Here is a 15264-nt window from a genome sequence, read left to right as displayed (position 1 = left end):
GCAGAGAGCACAACTCTGACGTTTCACAGGGAATTTGGCCTCTCTTTTCAGTTCACTGCAGGTGGTGAAGTGGGTTTTGGATAAAAGCAGCTGTTTTGCGTGAAAGAGTAAGCAGAAAGCATTGCCTGGCTTGGCGTTAATGCGATTCTCGCCTTTTAATTTCAGGATTATGTCATTTTTAACCCTCAAAATCCCTATGAGTTTGTCAGCAACAGCAAAACCCAGGTGATATTTTACCTGTGGGTAAGTAGGGACATGGGAAGGTGTATTTCTGGTGCCAGACACGCTCCCAGAGGGTTGGGAGACAGCGCGGGGGGCTGCACCCTAGCGAGGGCGCGTGCCGATCAGCAGCTTTTGGAAGAGGAGCGGGTGGAGGGAGGGTGCTTTGTGCTCTCTGGAAGGTCTTGGAGCCTTTCTGCCCCAGGAGCCCTGCTTTGGTCACCACAGCGCGGGGCCAGCGCCCAGATGATGAGGAGGGGACGTGCTGGCACTGCAGAGCACAGTTACAAAACGCTCGTCCCGGGTGTTTCCTCTGCTTTCCCCAGGGCGATGCCGGTTTGCGGTACGGCGCTCCGCTCCTGAGCAGCCAGGTGAGTGCCGGGCGCACCATGGCATGTCACCCTCTTGGCTTTCCTCCACTTAATCCCCTTCAGCGAAAACAGTGGCCATGTCCCCAGCCTGTCCCCCTCGGTCTCCCAAGGGGACAAACGAGGATTGCCTGAGCTGAGGTTAAGAGGGACTCTCTGTCTCCCAGAGATGCCCCACCACATCTTCTCCTGGGACTCTTGCCTCTGATGGTCCTGCTGTGGGACAGGGAGGGATGTCACAAGAGGGACCAAGCAGAAACCTCTCTGCTCAAGGAGGGAAGAGCCGGCACCCGGGATGAACACACAGCCTTGCCGCTCTCCCCACAGACCTTCAACAGCGTGGTGGGACACTTCAGCCAGTCGGTTTTTCATTTTAACAACTCACAAGCTCTGACGGGCACCTCGGCTGGGAAGCTGGTGGTGTGGGACGCCGTCAGTCCCCACACGCCCTCCGAGGAACTGAAGGTCAAGCCGCTCAGCATGACGGCCACCAAAGTGGTGCCTCTGCAGAAGGATGGCCTTACCGTGCTCACCGTGTTTGGGAGGTAACGGGACGGCAGTTTTCGGTAGCCGTAGGTACAGTCCGTAGGCAGGAATGGCGGAGCTAATGGGGATGACCTACGGCGGAACGTCGCCGTTTCAAGTCACTTGGCAGCGTCTGAGGACCAGGCACATTCATGCCGGAAGGTGCCGCTGATTTATGCAACGTTGCTGTGGCTTTTTTCAGCAATGAATTTGCTTGGGGCTGGGAAAAAACTCCTGGCAATGCGATTCCAGCTCTGCTGGGGTAGCTCAGACACGGGGTTGGCCACGATCACGGAGGATGGTGGATGAGTCTTGCTCAGCCTCCTGGCCTTTACCGGCAGAGGGAGCAGACAGCCACCAAACGCCTTGGCAGCCTTGGGGACAGGGCAGGGGACAGGACAGAGCCTGGTGCCTTCTGCATAGCCCTGGGTTTTCCCCCTGCACATCTGCATGGGGCTCTGCTCACGCACTTGTGTAGAGGAAAGGCAAAAGGTCATGCGATGTGTTTCTGCCCAAGGATGCTACCCAAGAAACGTTTTGGAGTTCTCCATCAGTGTGGTGTTCAAAAGCTTTCCCTTCCTTGCAGCTGCATAGTAACGGGTGATGTGAAAGGTGAGGTTAAATTCTACGATGGGCAGCTGCAGCTCCTCACCTGCTACAGCCGCAGCAAAGTGGGTCCCATTCGGTCCATCTCCTTCTCCAAAGCCCCTCCTGATCCTCCCGGTGCCTCCCCAGCTTGCTCCACCTCCTGCACAGACAGCAACCAGCCCTTCGTCGCCAGGTGAGCCCCCCTTTATAAATCCAGGTCTTCTCCTGCATTTCCCCCTGAGCCTGAAAGCTGGGGAGATGGTCAGCTGAAAGCTGCCCCACGGGCTTCTGCCTTGGCTGGAGCAGATTTCAGCCCTGGACTCAGGCTTCTGGGCAGGACAGGGACAGAGAGGGAAGGTGCCCCTTTATTTCCTGTCTCCACAGATTTTCACTTTGGGTATTTGTCCCACCTGCCCACCAGAGAGAAGCAGGGGGGAGTCCCCTGGGCAGCCCCTCTCTGCCCGCACAGCCCCCAGGCGTCTCCCAGCGGGCTGCCAAAACCCAGCACATCTTAAATGCTGAATTTGATGTGATGCCTTGGTGCGGGCGAGAGAAGCGTTAACACAGGCTCCGCTGGTCCCGGGGTGCGCAGCTCCTCTGTCACGTACCCAGCACACCAGGCAGTGCTAATGCTGAGCCTAGAGCTCCCGCTGGGCCCCTTAATCCCCCCTTGAACCCCTCCCGTGGACGGCTGTTTCCAGTTAGATTTTATCATGGCTGGGCAAGCTAATCAGGGTGGTGGCGGTGCAGACTGCCCCAGCAGCGATGCCACCAGTGCTGGGTTGCACCACATGGACTTGGGACAGCCCCAGCCTGATCGCCAGCCCCTCTCTGCCCCTCTGCGTGATGCAGCTCTGCCTGAGGATTTATAGGAAGTCTGCAGGCCAGATGAAGCTGTTCTGTGGCTCAATCCAGCCTGCAAACCATATGTCTGTTGCTCTTGGTAAGGTTCTCCTGGCAACCTCTGTCCTTAGCCACACATGTTTTCCAAAGAGCCATATGGGACAGATTCTTCTCCAGCCTGGAGCAGCGCCCTGGGGGATGGTTTTCCCCGTCCCTCTCGGTCGTCTCATCCCTCTTTCTGGGTCGCTGCTGCAGCTCCTCTCTTGCAGCTGCTGTGGGCAGCACAAAAGGCAGAAAACCGAAGGGGAAGCCCTGAGCGTGCTCCTCTCCCCAGGCTGGTGGCATCAGGTACGGCTGAAGAGCCCAGCTAAGGCATGCAAGAGGCGCAGCACCCTTCAGTGCCCAGGCCAGATGTGCGTGAACTGATGGCTGTCGTGGGCCAGCTAGCTAAAGGGGCTGCTGCTTCCCCACTCGTGCTGCCCGCGTGATGCAGCCATGCACATCTGTCCGTGCAGCTCTTAGATCTCTGCGTGGTCCTCTCGTGACCCTCTGCTCTCAGTCCAGGCTCTCAGTCTTTGGACGGAGTGATGACTATGCATATTTGTTCTGTAACGGGCGTAATTATTCCGATGTCTGCTTTACACATCACCAGTTACGCGGTGGGACCCGCTTCTCTGCCTGACGGTCAGCACGGCTGAGTGAACAGCGAGGCAGCTGCTCTGTCTGCGGCACGGGCCTGAAACTGTCCTCTGACCTTGTCCGTGGTGGTGCGGTCAACATGTAGCCACTGACAACGGTGGCATGGAGGCATGTGAAAAGACTATTCAGAGTATCTTCAATTGCCCATTTGTCCGTCTCACACACCAGTGACTTGCAAACGGCGAAAGCTAGGCGGATGTCATTCATCTTCTGGCTTGCCTACTGAAGTAGAAAATGGAACCGGCTCCAGTGCTTTCCTGTGGAGATTTACCAGGTCATGAATACAAAGTGCCACCTGCCTTCCAGGTCAAGAAGTGTTTGCACATTGCGTATCGCAAAATATAAGTGATTGTCCAACTAAGTTGCCAAAGAGAGACTAATGTGTAATATAGCTTGGAGGGACATGAGCCAGCTAGTCTGATTCATCAAATTCTGTTTCTCTCACACTAAACAGGAACTTTATCCTTTCAACCTCTGATGCAACTGTGCTCCATGTTGCAACAGACAAGACAAACTTTGAAAAAGTCATGGAAGAGGCAAAGCAAGCCGTGAATGCCATCGCCTGTCACCCCCGGCAGGCACTCGTTGCTGTGGGGAGTCGCTGTGGACTGCTGAAGGTGTGGGACTACCAGCAGACCAAGTACCTCGTTAGCAGGATATTCACCGTGGCCGGCATCCAGTGCTTGACCTACGACCCTGAAGGTATCCTGGTCTCAGGACCTCCCCACGTGCCAAGCACCAGGCTTCCCGGGAGGAGCGACCGTGTTGTGAGAGTTTTCTGGCATGCTTTTCAGGTTACTTTCTGGCCGCTGGTTTTACTGATGGAAGTGTTTACATCCTCGATGCCATTTCCCTTCAGTCCAGCTGCAAAGAGTTCAAGTTCTCACGTGGTCCCGTGACTCATATCAGCTTCTCTCATGATTCGGAGTACCTCGCAACTGCTGTAAGCTTGTTTTTTCCTCTCGGTGATTTACGTGCGCTGCTCGCGGCACGGCTTTTGGTGGGACCGGGAATTGCCGGCCATCCTGCGAGGCACAGCAGAGCGAGTGGTGCCGAGGGCTGTCCCTCCCCAGGGGCTTCATGACTCTAAAATGCTTTTCCTGGCTTGAAGAGTCACTCTATAAAAACGTCACCAGTCACAGCTGCTCCACAGACCCGCTGCTGGCAGTGTCCCATCCCTAACTTTTTAGTGACAAGCCTTAGCTCTGCATCCATCTGCAGAAAGGGCTGGAGCCGGGATTTCCTCCTGGCTGGTGCACCACGAGGGGGGTTGCTCCCTTGGTCCCACGTCTTGGTGCAGAAACGTTGAGGCAGCATTGAAGCAGTTTGGCACAGAGGCTGTAGCAACTGGTGATGATGCTCCAGAGAAGCATCATCAGAAAAAGACTTCCCCTTCATGCACGGATGCCCGGGCACAGCAGTGCGAAGTATCTTCCTTGTGATTTCTGGGCAGTCACTGAACTTGGTTTACTGCCCCTCTGCCGTGAGGGCAGGGCAGGGAATGCCCTCCGGCCAGGCTGAGGGCTGCTGTGGTGATACCGCTGGGAGCAGCTGCCCAAATCTGTCTGACTCGGTGCTTTATCCTGTGACTCTAACCCTCCTGCTGGGGCTCACAAAATGGAAAGGGCCGAGCTAAGCCTGGAGGGGACACGCGAGAAGCCCGCTGCCAGCCATGGAACGTGCATGGGGATCGTGGCTCAGTGACCTCTGCGCTCGCTCTCATTTCAGGATGAGAAATACTCAGTGACTGTTTACAAGAGAGCCCTGCAAAATGGGAGCAGATGCTGGGAACACCTAGCAGGGCTGCACTCCCACTACAAACCCATCCGGAGCATCCTCTTTGGGGTCCAGCTAGATGGCAACGAGCCCAGGCTCCTGAGCCTTGGGGAAGACCGGCAGCTGGTAGGTAAATGTGAAAGTCTAAAATGCAGCGGAGCTTTGTGGTTGAAGTGAGGGGCTGGACAAGAGCATCAAGGGAGACTCAGTCTTTGGCTCTGCAGCTCCTAACCTCTCCCCACCAGCTCCGTCGCAGGGTTTGTTTCTCAGCCTGATCTCAGGGCAGATCTGCCCAGGGTTCAGGGCTGAGGCTCTACTACTACTGCTCACCCCGGCTGCTGCAAGAGATGCTGGATCCAGGTAATCCACAAGGTCCAGGGTGCTGGCACACCACAGGGGAGTTGCGGTGTTTCCTTCTCTTCCCTCCAGGTTGAATATGACCTGGACAACAGCAGCAAGGACCACCTGGTGGTCTTGCACAGGGATCGAGTAGAGCAGGTTGCTGTACCCCTGTGCTTGGCCTGGTACCCACAGCTCAGCACCGAGTCCTTTATCCTCACTGCCAACAACTGCTACAAAATGAAGCTCTACAACACGACAACCAAAATGTGCAGGTAAAGGAGAGAGTCAGGCCTACCGCTGCCTGGGAGCCCCATCCTGACTCTATGTTCTCCTCTGCCAAAGGTCAGCCCTGCTCCCACCCATGAGTATGTGTTTGCCCATCCATGATGCAGATCTTGGGATGACTCTAGGGCCCCCAGTTTGCCCCATCCTTGTGTCCACTCTGCTGTTCACTAACGTGTCATCTAGTAAGGTTGTGGCTGCAGTGGCTCTCGGTCTGTCCGGCATGTTGGACTTGAGATGCAGCAGCTGGACATCAGATAGAGAGACAGGAGCCCATACGAGCAAAGCACAAGGACTGAATGATCCCCGATTCCTCTCTCAGCCCCAGTGTTGTCCCTCCTAGCCAGGGACCCTGTCCTATCCTGTCCTCAGCCAATAGTACAAAGCCTTTGCACCCACCACACCCCCCCATATCTACCCATCTTTGTGCATAGCAGCCCTTCAGAGAGGGAAAATGTTTTGTGAGCCCTAGAATGGATGAAAATGTTGTTCTCCTCCAGAAAGACCCTTTTGGGACCAACCTATGGCTCCCCATTGGAGAAGATACAAATCCTCCCAACGACAAGCAATACGGACCCCCAGAAATGCTATCTGGCGTACATTACAAAGGACAAGGTATGGAGCCCCATCCACTCCAGCTGTACACGAGCCCCCTCTCGTAGAGGTGGTAGTCCCCATGGGAATGTCACTGCAGACAAAACAATGTGTAGGCTGGTCCTGCCTGAGAGCTGAGCAAGCTCCCGGGAGGAGGACACAGCGCTGTGCTGTGGGACCCCCAGCCCTGCCAGGACCCTTCTTTCCTTACAGGTGGGCTTGCAGATTTTGCCTGTCGATGGCAACCCCCACAAGTCCTCAGCTTTCATTTGCCACCCAGATGGTGCCTCTGACCTTGCTAGTTCCTACGACGGACGCTACATCTTTACGGCGGGGGGGAATGACTGCACGGTCATGAAATGGGAGGTCAACCTAAAGTGAGTACCGCAGGACAGAGAACGGAGTCTTGTTACGGCTTTCCACAGCTTGGCCAACACAGCCGAAGCAAGTGTTCCCCAGCATTTACACTGGCAATGGGGCTTTTGTCCTAAAGGTCTCTGTTTGTGTCCAGAAGAGTTAAAGGCAGGTCTCCCAGCTATTTCTACGCTTACCCCGGTGCACAGGGCAGTCCCGCACCCGCAGGGCAACACGGCAGGGAGCTGCACGGGGAGCGTCCCTTTGCAGGGCTCTCGCGAGCACGGCTCCTGCCGGGGCAGGTGACAGAGCCCTGCAGCTTCGCTCTCCTCCCGCAACACCGTGCCCGCCACCCGGCCGGCAGACCGCCTCTGGCAAGGGGGGCCCACAGGGTGGAGGACAGGTCCCAGCACTCCTGCGGGCAGGAGACCCACCACTCGCTGCGAGGAGCGTGAGTGGAGGCTGGCAGCATCCCTGCTCAACCCGGGACATAGTCAATAGTGGGGATTAAACCAGAAGACCCCGCAGGCGGCGGCCATAGCGCCTATAAAATACACCAGTCTGGGAAACGGTACCCAAGCGGTAAGAAGCTGAGCAGAGGATTTTCTGGTCCTTGTGAGGGCCTGGCCAGTGTGACGGGGGACTGCCGCGGCTGATGAGAGGAGCGGCACTGGCCGCAGGAGGAGCGTATGGGACGACTGCCGCTGCAGAAGCGCCTGCTCTCCGAATGGGGTGGGCCGGCATGCGCCAGGAAATTCCCCCTGCGCTTGAGGACTGGGTTTAGGACAAGCCACCTTAATCCTATAAAGCTTTGCTTACATGAGTAAAGGGACTGCAGTAAACGGGGTGGCTGGAGGAGTGAAGGCTGCTTTTGCAAACAAGGATTTCCAGGCTCTGGCCCCGAGCGTCAGTGATAAACCCTGCCAGGTTTCTTCTGCCTGTCCCTGGAAGCGCAGTTTCCCTCTGCCAGCTCCCTCGGACAGCGCTGCCAGACGTCCGCTCCCACGTGCCGGCGGGTAAGGCGGCAAAGGCAGGGCATATATTTTGGTTCCTTTGCGTGTCGAGGACCAGAGCTGCTGGTTGCGATGCACGCGCGGGGCAGAGGGCTCTCCCTCCGCGAGCATGGCTGCAGGCGCCCGTTGATACGCGCGTACATCTACGCAGGGAGGGTGCAGGCAGCTGCGAATGAGCTGAAAACCGCCAGGCCAGCGCCGAGCATCTTCACCTTCACGCTTCAAGGACTGGAAAGGGAGCTTAGCCCGTGTTGGAGCTAGAAAAGATCCATAGCGTGGCATGGTCTCTGTCAGCCTGTGGCTGGTTTTGGTTTTTTTTGTTTATCCTGCATGTCACCCCACTAGCACAGAGCACGTCTTCTGGTTCCGGGAGCTGGCTTTCAGCCCTCCCTCCTATTTTTGCCTTTTGGAGTGCACCTGTGAAACACCGTTACCCCTCACCTTACTAGGACAAAAGCTTCGTGCTTAAGACACGTGCTGGTCCCGTGTAAAACACTTCTTGCAGGTACTACTCGCTCAGAGGAAAGACCAGAGGGTGCTGAGCCAGCTCACCTTCATGTGCCAGAACAAAGGAAAACTGGGTGGGAAAGCAATGGGCTTATTTATTTTCTTTTCCATGTTGTGTGGCTTAAGCAGTCGGGGGTCAGAATAAGCGACATTTTAAGGAAGGCAATAGAATATAAATGATCCTTCTTTATAATGGTTGGCCAGGGTCCAGGCAACATTGAATTTCTATGTAATTTGTTTTCGGAGCGAAGCTCTTGATGAGCTAATTATAATTTTATTGCTGCTTCTGGCATCTTGCGCATCTCCGCTGTGTTTAATACCCAGATAACTTAATTATGAAGAAAGCATGAAGCTTGCAAAAAACCCAGCGGACGCAGCACCACAGAGGTGTGCGTGAAAGCCGCAGCCTTGCTGCCAGTCGTGGGATATTGTGTGGCAACGCTACGCCACGATTGCGCTACCGGGCTGGGTTTCCTTTTTCATCTGCATGAGCCGGACGGATTCTTTGGGCTCCAACTGCCTATGAAATTGAAACAAAGAGGTGGCACCCAGACACTTTCTGCTTAATGTAGACCGCACCTGCAACAGGGTCACCCGCTACGGCAGAGGAAGTAGAGTAATGGATTGCGCTGAGTTGTTGGGGAGGAACGTGTTAGATCGAGGGACAAGGGGCTTAGGTTTGTGTGGTTTATTGCGAACACCAAGCCCCGGCCCTCTCTGCATGTTCAAAATGCTGATCTAGCTAATTCATCTCCCTCAATGTCTCTATAAGGAAGCAGAAAAGCTAAATGCCAGACACCAAGCTCAAGTCCATGGAAAAGCTCCTGGCTCCCAGCCCTGTGCTCATTCCACTAAACAAGAGGACCATTCAGTAATAATTAATTCCCACACTGTGCTATTGTATGTAAAACCTGGGTATGAAATATGCTGTAGAAGCGCAGGCTGATGATAAAATAGCACACGGTTCAAGGCAATGCATTTCCTTCCCGAATTCTGAGGTCCAGAGATTTTATTTATCTATTGAAAGCGTCTGTGAAGAATGACTAGAAAGGGAAACATGAAACCTCTCCTCACATGAACCCTTCCCGTACCTTCTTTTCTCTATTTCTGCCAGTGCCTTGGATGCTGCTGCTTCCCTGGGTGGGGAGGACTTGATCCCGTTCTACAACCTACTGGATGGCGGCAGGGAAGGCGAATTCTTCAGGGTAATTATGCTCACTGTGAATGCTGTCTGGCAACATCTGGTTGGTGTTTAAGATTCATTTATACAGGCATGACATTTCTTTATTTTTTTTGTCCAGCTCGCCTTTAACAGCAATCTCATTGATATGCCTGTTAGTAAATCTTAAAAGGAGCCTTATCTTCCTTGCCTGTTGGTATCTGAACTTTACAGTATCTTGTTCAAACCCCTCGCAGGAACTGGAAGACTATTTTTACTACGCGCAGCTGCGCAGCCAGGGTATTGATACACTGGAGACCAGACAGGTGTCAACCCATATTCCCTTGGAGGAAATTCCTTCTGTAATGAGAGCAATGGGATTTTATCCATCAGAGGAAAAGGTCGGTCAGTTGTTTTTATTGTTGTTGTTAAAAGAAAAAAAAAAGAGCAAGAATGATTGCATTTACCAAGTGTCCCGAGGGCCAGACCCTGACCGTTCTTATGCTGGATGGCTCCAGGGTATATTTGCTGGCTTTCAGTGTATTTAATCTGATCTGCATAAATGTAGTAGTGGTCAGAATTAGGCAGCAAATTCCTCAAAAAATAATGATTCCTCACTAGAGAGCTGGGCACACACAGGGGCAGGCTGAGCAAAGCTGGAGCCTGATGGTTCAGAAGTGCTCAACAAAGGATGGCCTCAGCGTCTTCTGGAGGTTGAGTGCTCTGCTACCGCTGCAGAGAGGTGGGTTTCTTCAGAAGATGGATGGAGAAAGTTGAGGAATGAATCTTCCTTCGGCTCCCTCGGGCAGCAGCCTCCAACTTTGCACAGTCCATGGGCTAAACTACCTTGGGTGCAGGCAGCCTTGTGTTTTGGTGTCTCTCTGAGTTCCACTACTAGCTGAGCTGCTTTACAGGCTGCATGAGGTTAGTGGGCCATGGGCTGAGTCCCTCCAGGTCTGAGGTCCACTCAAGCAGAGCATCCTGCATGTGTTACCAGCACGAGTGGAAATGTCCAGCTCCATGTAGCCATTCGTTGGGACGTTGATAGAACCTCTTTTTCTGGTTCTGCTTGGGACTGATGAAAGAATTATTTTAGATGGAGACAGCAGCTTTTATTCCCATGGAGTTTAAAGCTCTTTCATAACTGATAAACTCTGCAGAAGCTCTCTCTGAGCTTGCCTTTCAGATTGCAGCAGTAGAGCTTCCTATCAAACATTTCTCAAGAGCTTTTTAGCTTCAAATTTTACAGCAAAGACAACTGATTTAATAAGGGTGCTGCTTCTTCCCCTTTTGTAGCCGTTTCTATAAGGCAGTTTGTATTGTATACAGACCTCATTTGTTATGTTGTAACCCGGCGAAAGGGTAATTATAGCGCATGCAAAAAAAAATGTACTGAACCTGATGCAAAGAGATTTAAATAACAACCTCTTTGCACCGGCTACAGCCCTTCAACGCAGGAGGGGCTCTCCCAAGGGAAGCGGTACCTCGCTGTGCTCCCTTCATCTTTCTGCGGTGGAGGCGGCCTTTGTCTCTGCTGATTGCAGAGGAACCCCACAGGCTGCGGAGACGGTGCTGTGAGTCAGTGCCAGCCCGTCTGCCCGGGCGTCCTCCCTGCCAGGAGAGCCAGCAGATGGGAGGCAGGACCTTTGCTACAGCCACCACCTCATGGACTTGCTTTGGGCCCCCCGCAACCAGCAAACGTGCATCTGAGCTGGGACTGCTTCACCCTCGTGTCAAGCTGTGGTGTTATCCCCTCCTACTTTGTTAGCTCTTTTCCTTGTCTCATTATATTTTCATCTCTTGGGGACAGAGGGAACATATTCCCCTGGGAAATGTCTCTGTAACGGGTAACACACACACACACACACACACACACACCCCCCCTCCGCCTCTGCCCCAAATCAAAATGAAAACAGCATTTCAGGCATGGAAACAGAGGTGCTAAGATGCTGTGAAACCAGGCGACCTACAATCTGCTTCTTGAAGCAGGTAGGACAGTATTAAAAATACAGAGGGAAAGTTCATCTCTCTCTAGGGTGTTTTAATAAAGGAAAAGCAGGAGGGAGAAAAGCAAGGCTTTTGGGAATTGGTGTTTTTCTTTTGTAGTTCAGTGGGGCTGATATAAAACCTAATCCCAGATCAGCCAGAGCTGAGTGCAAATGACTGTTCTTGCCTGGCGTGACATTCGCTACAGGAAAAATATAAGGCTGAGCTTTCCCTCTTCCCCGGGCTTCATTCAGTGGAAAAACTTGTGACACAAGGACAAAGGCCCAAGGCTGAATGCAAAGTCCTCCCCAGGGAGATCTTGCATCAGCTTCCCTTCCCGGGGAGTAGCAGGCTTGGTGCGTGTTGGCACGGGGAATTCTCCCAGCGCCTCTCTGCCGGCCGTGCGTGTCCAAAGGGGCTGCCCCTTGGAGCATGAGTACGATGGAGGCGTGGAGCAGATCCTGCCCTTCGGACACGCATCTGCCAACTGGGCTGACTCACAGCACCAGCCCTCAGGAAAACCACTAGTATCCAGCACGGCCGGTGCTTGCCCGTTTGCCCAAGAGCAGAGTGATCGATCCAGCCGCGCAGGATCTCAGCCCCACTGAGCAAATTTCAGATTCGGCTTGCGCGGTGGCAGAGCTGCACCAGACGCGGGTCAGATCGGGGAGGGGGGGAGGATTGCTTATGCCGGCCAGGGTGCGTATATACTGTGTGCAACCTGGTTACGTCGGGACTTTCATGCATCTACTTTTGTAGCGGGGTAGTATATTTACTGGTTTGTGGTTTGCCTGCCTGCTGTCCCCAGAGCGGGGACACAGCTGCGGCAAAGGCACCGGTAACAGCTGCAAAGTCACCAGGCGCCCATCACGAGAAAATAGAGGAAATCCAAAATGACTACGTATCTGCTGCCCCCGTCTTTACCTAACATCGTCGTTAATAGCGAGCGCGTAACTGTTAGCCATGTCCATCCTCAGCTGCTGAGTGTTAGCTTCTTACTGGGCTATGGCCGTGGCATCTGTGGTACCAGTACGTGCACGATTACGGCACATTGGCATTCATGAGATCAGAAACTGGCCTGATGTTCTTCAAAAAGAAAACGTGTCACAATCTGTCTTGCCTTGATCTTTAGATTGAAGAAATGATAAACGAAGTAAAATTCAGCACATATGTGGATACTGGAGAACAAGTGACAAAAATCAATTTAGAGGACTTTATCAAACTTTATATAAATCATCGACCTGTGTTTGGCTTTTCAATGAAAAAAATACGACAAGCGTTTCAGGTTCTTGGTTATGATAATGAGAATGGAGACAAAGTTATTGACAGAGGAGACTTACTGTTGCTGCTTCAGTGCAGAGGTGAGTTATTTCTTTTCTAATATTAGTTTTATGCTTGGTAGTTCTGCCTTCAATTTCAGAATGTATTCACTGCAGCAAAAAATTAATCTGGAACTATAGTTTGGTAACCAGGGCAGGCATGTGGAGCTACACGTCTTAGGATTTTAAATTGAATAATCACGTCTATTGTCTCAGCTGCACTTCTTTTACTGCTCTGGAAAACTCTGCTGGCCTGAAGTACCTTGTCTGTCAAACGACGAGCATGGATCTTGGCAAATTGTATCCTTCTTCCAGTATACCCTTATCCTGAATCACTGTTCTCTCTTCCAGTCACAGTCTCCAGAAAGGTAGTATAAAGCTGAAAAAGAGGGGGACAAGAAAGAAAGGATGGAATTGGTTGGTCCTGGACTGAACCTATGTGTGAAAGGCTGAAAAGATGAGACAGTTTAGTTCAGCCGAATCAGAGGGAACTCTGTAAAGGCATGTATAAGTATGCTTATAGCTAATGCCGTAGAGAGGTAAATAATGAACTTGTGTTGCCTTGCTCCTGTTGTAAAAGCAGGGAGCATTTAGTGCAGCTAAGCATTAAAACAGGTAAAGGGAAATGCTGTTTTACTCGGTACATCATCTGGTAAAGCTCCTTGCCGCAAAGATCCTTGGAAACCAAGGATTCAACCAGTTTGAGGAAGGTTAGTTATTTATATGGATGGTGTGAACATCCATAAATAGATACATTAGATAGAACAGTTTCATAACAGATCTATAACTTTATGCTTCAGGGCATGAGCCAACCACTAACTGGGAATAAAGGCTATGTCCAGGTTATTCCAGGATGCTAGATCAAGGCTTTCCTGCACCACCTTCTTCCTGCGTTGTGTGGAAATGACTACAGCCACGAAGCGACGTGGACTGTGGTCCGTCCTGTGCCAGGAATTCTTAAGTGGGAATAGAATCTCAAGCCCCTGCAAGTGCAATGTAGCCTAAAGAGGCATTTGGATGAGAATTTCTCCCTCTGATAAATATTTTTGCCCAAAATGCCACATGCAAGAACAATTTTCCTTAGGATCAATGTTTTCCTGTGTCGGGATCACACGTTTTGACCAGCGATGTGTATCTACCTTAGAGAAGCTCTTCCAAACTGTCCTGTTTTGTTTGTTCTTGTTTGAGTTGCCTTCTGGTTTTCGTGCTGATGACACCACAACCCAAGAGGCCGGTGTTGCTTTGTTTTGTACAGGAGAGCACATGACAGAGGACGAGCTGGCGCAGTGTCTGACCACCCTGCTGGGCAAGCGTCCTGGGGGAGGAGGATCCGAACCGGACACTTACGATCCCTCAGGTACAGGATTAGCGTTCCACACAGCACCGAAGCAGGTTCGCTTCAATTCCCAAACAGAATAATTTAAATTGCAAACCAATTACCCCGTTAGGCCAAGAGCTGTCAAAAACGCTCGGACGGGGTTGCAAAAATAGTCGTAGAGCTATAGATTGTCCTTCATCCATGCAGCAATTGCAGGGGTGTCTCTAAAAATAAATGGACAATGAAACGTAACTGGGACCTGACAAGATTACATTGCTGTTTATCTGCTGGCTTGGAACTGAAATTAGAAACATACAGTGGAAGGTTTACGGGCCAGAGCCTCCAGGCAAAAAGGAATCCTACGATACGCAAATCACAGCGTCGATGCCATCCAGGCGGTGATGTGCATCGTAAGGGAGCTGCTGAGAACCACCACATTTGGCTACAATTTATGTCCCAGTCTACACCAGTCTCGATCAGCAGATCACAGGGTTGATTTCAGCCAAGTGGCGTTGCCCGTTGTAGTTGCAACTGTTGGGAAGTGCTGTGTGTTTATACAAGCCATGTCCCAGTCCACACCAGTCCAGAAGAGCATCTGGTTAGGTCCGTTGGCAAACAGGCTGCGCGCAGCCAAGGTGCAGCTCCCGAAGGGAACTAAAGATCCTCGGGATCCTAAAATCATGTCAAATCAACAGAGTGTGAAAGTGGCATTTGGCCCCTTGACTCTTCTGAGGTAGGGATCTACCGCAAGGTGAGACTCGCAGCCTCGCAGATTCAACAGAGTCGATCCCCGATACAAATGCATGAAGTATTAAGCCAGCAAGCCAATACTTTTTCGTGATTACTTCACACATTTTTAAAAACATTCCATCCACTTACTCCTGCTTATAAAGTTTACTGATCTGGAAAGCCGTTTTTATGTTGCTATTGTGTGTTTTGTGTTCAAACATTCCATCCACTTACTCCTGCTTATAAATTTTACTGATCTGGAAAGCCGTTTTTACGTTGCTATTGTGTGTTTTGTGTTGTTGCTGCTCTCCAGGTGCAGCAGCTTTGACTGAAGAAGAAATTCCAGAGGAAATCACAGCAGAGATATTCGCTGCTGACATTCTTGGCTTACCTATTGCTGAACCAGAAAAAACAAACAGAAAAAAGAGATGAATCCTTGGATCTATGAAGGCACAGAAGCATATGCCACAAAGTTTTTGACTCATTCCTACCTTCCAGTCTCCTCAAATATTTTCAAAAGTTGTACTTTATGTTTATTAAAAAGTAAAGATCACATAGTTTCATATTAATAAAACTCTAGAAAAAGCCCCCAGTTTAGCACACGCCACAAACCTACAGGATCTTAGGGAAACACTGGGGTGGC

The 15264-nt window shown here is 51.7% G+C and overlaps 1 protein-coding gene across 1 annotated transcript; it reads left to right on the top strand.

The window, feature by feature from the left end:
* Positions 1–165: 165 nt before the first annotated feature.
* Positions 166–15053, top strand: WDR66 (WD repeat domain 66; the record flags this gene model as incomplete). Its single annotated transcript, XM_010288641.1, has 15 exons — positions 166–243; positions 546–590; positions 915–1132; positions 1699–1893; positions 3697–3944; positions 4037–4185; positions 4971–5144; positions 5448–5632; positions 6143–6257; positions 6450–6613; positions 9225–9315; positions 9527–9670; positions 12388–12616; positions 13830–13931; positions 14935–15053. Coding segments are annotated over 15 exons (2256 nt in total), but the record flags the coding sequence as incomplete, so codon positions are not given.
* Positions 15054–15264: the final 211 nt, after the last annotated feature.

Source organism: Phaethon lepturus, unplaced genomic scaffold (genome assembly GCF_000687285.1).
Source record: "Phaethon lepturus isolate BGI_N335 unplaced genomic scaffold, ASM68728v1 scaffold17406, whole genome shotgun sequence".
Taxonomy (NCBI): Eukaryota; Metazoa; Chordata; class Aves; order Phaethontiformes; family Phaethontidae; genus Phaethon; species Phaethon lepturus.
Note: the sequence above shows the minus strand (reverse complement) of the source record. Positions and strands in the feature narration are given on the sequence as shown.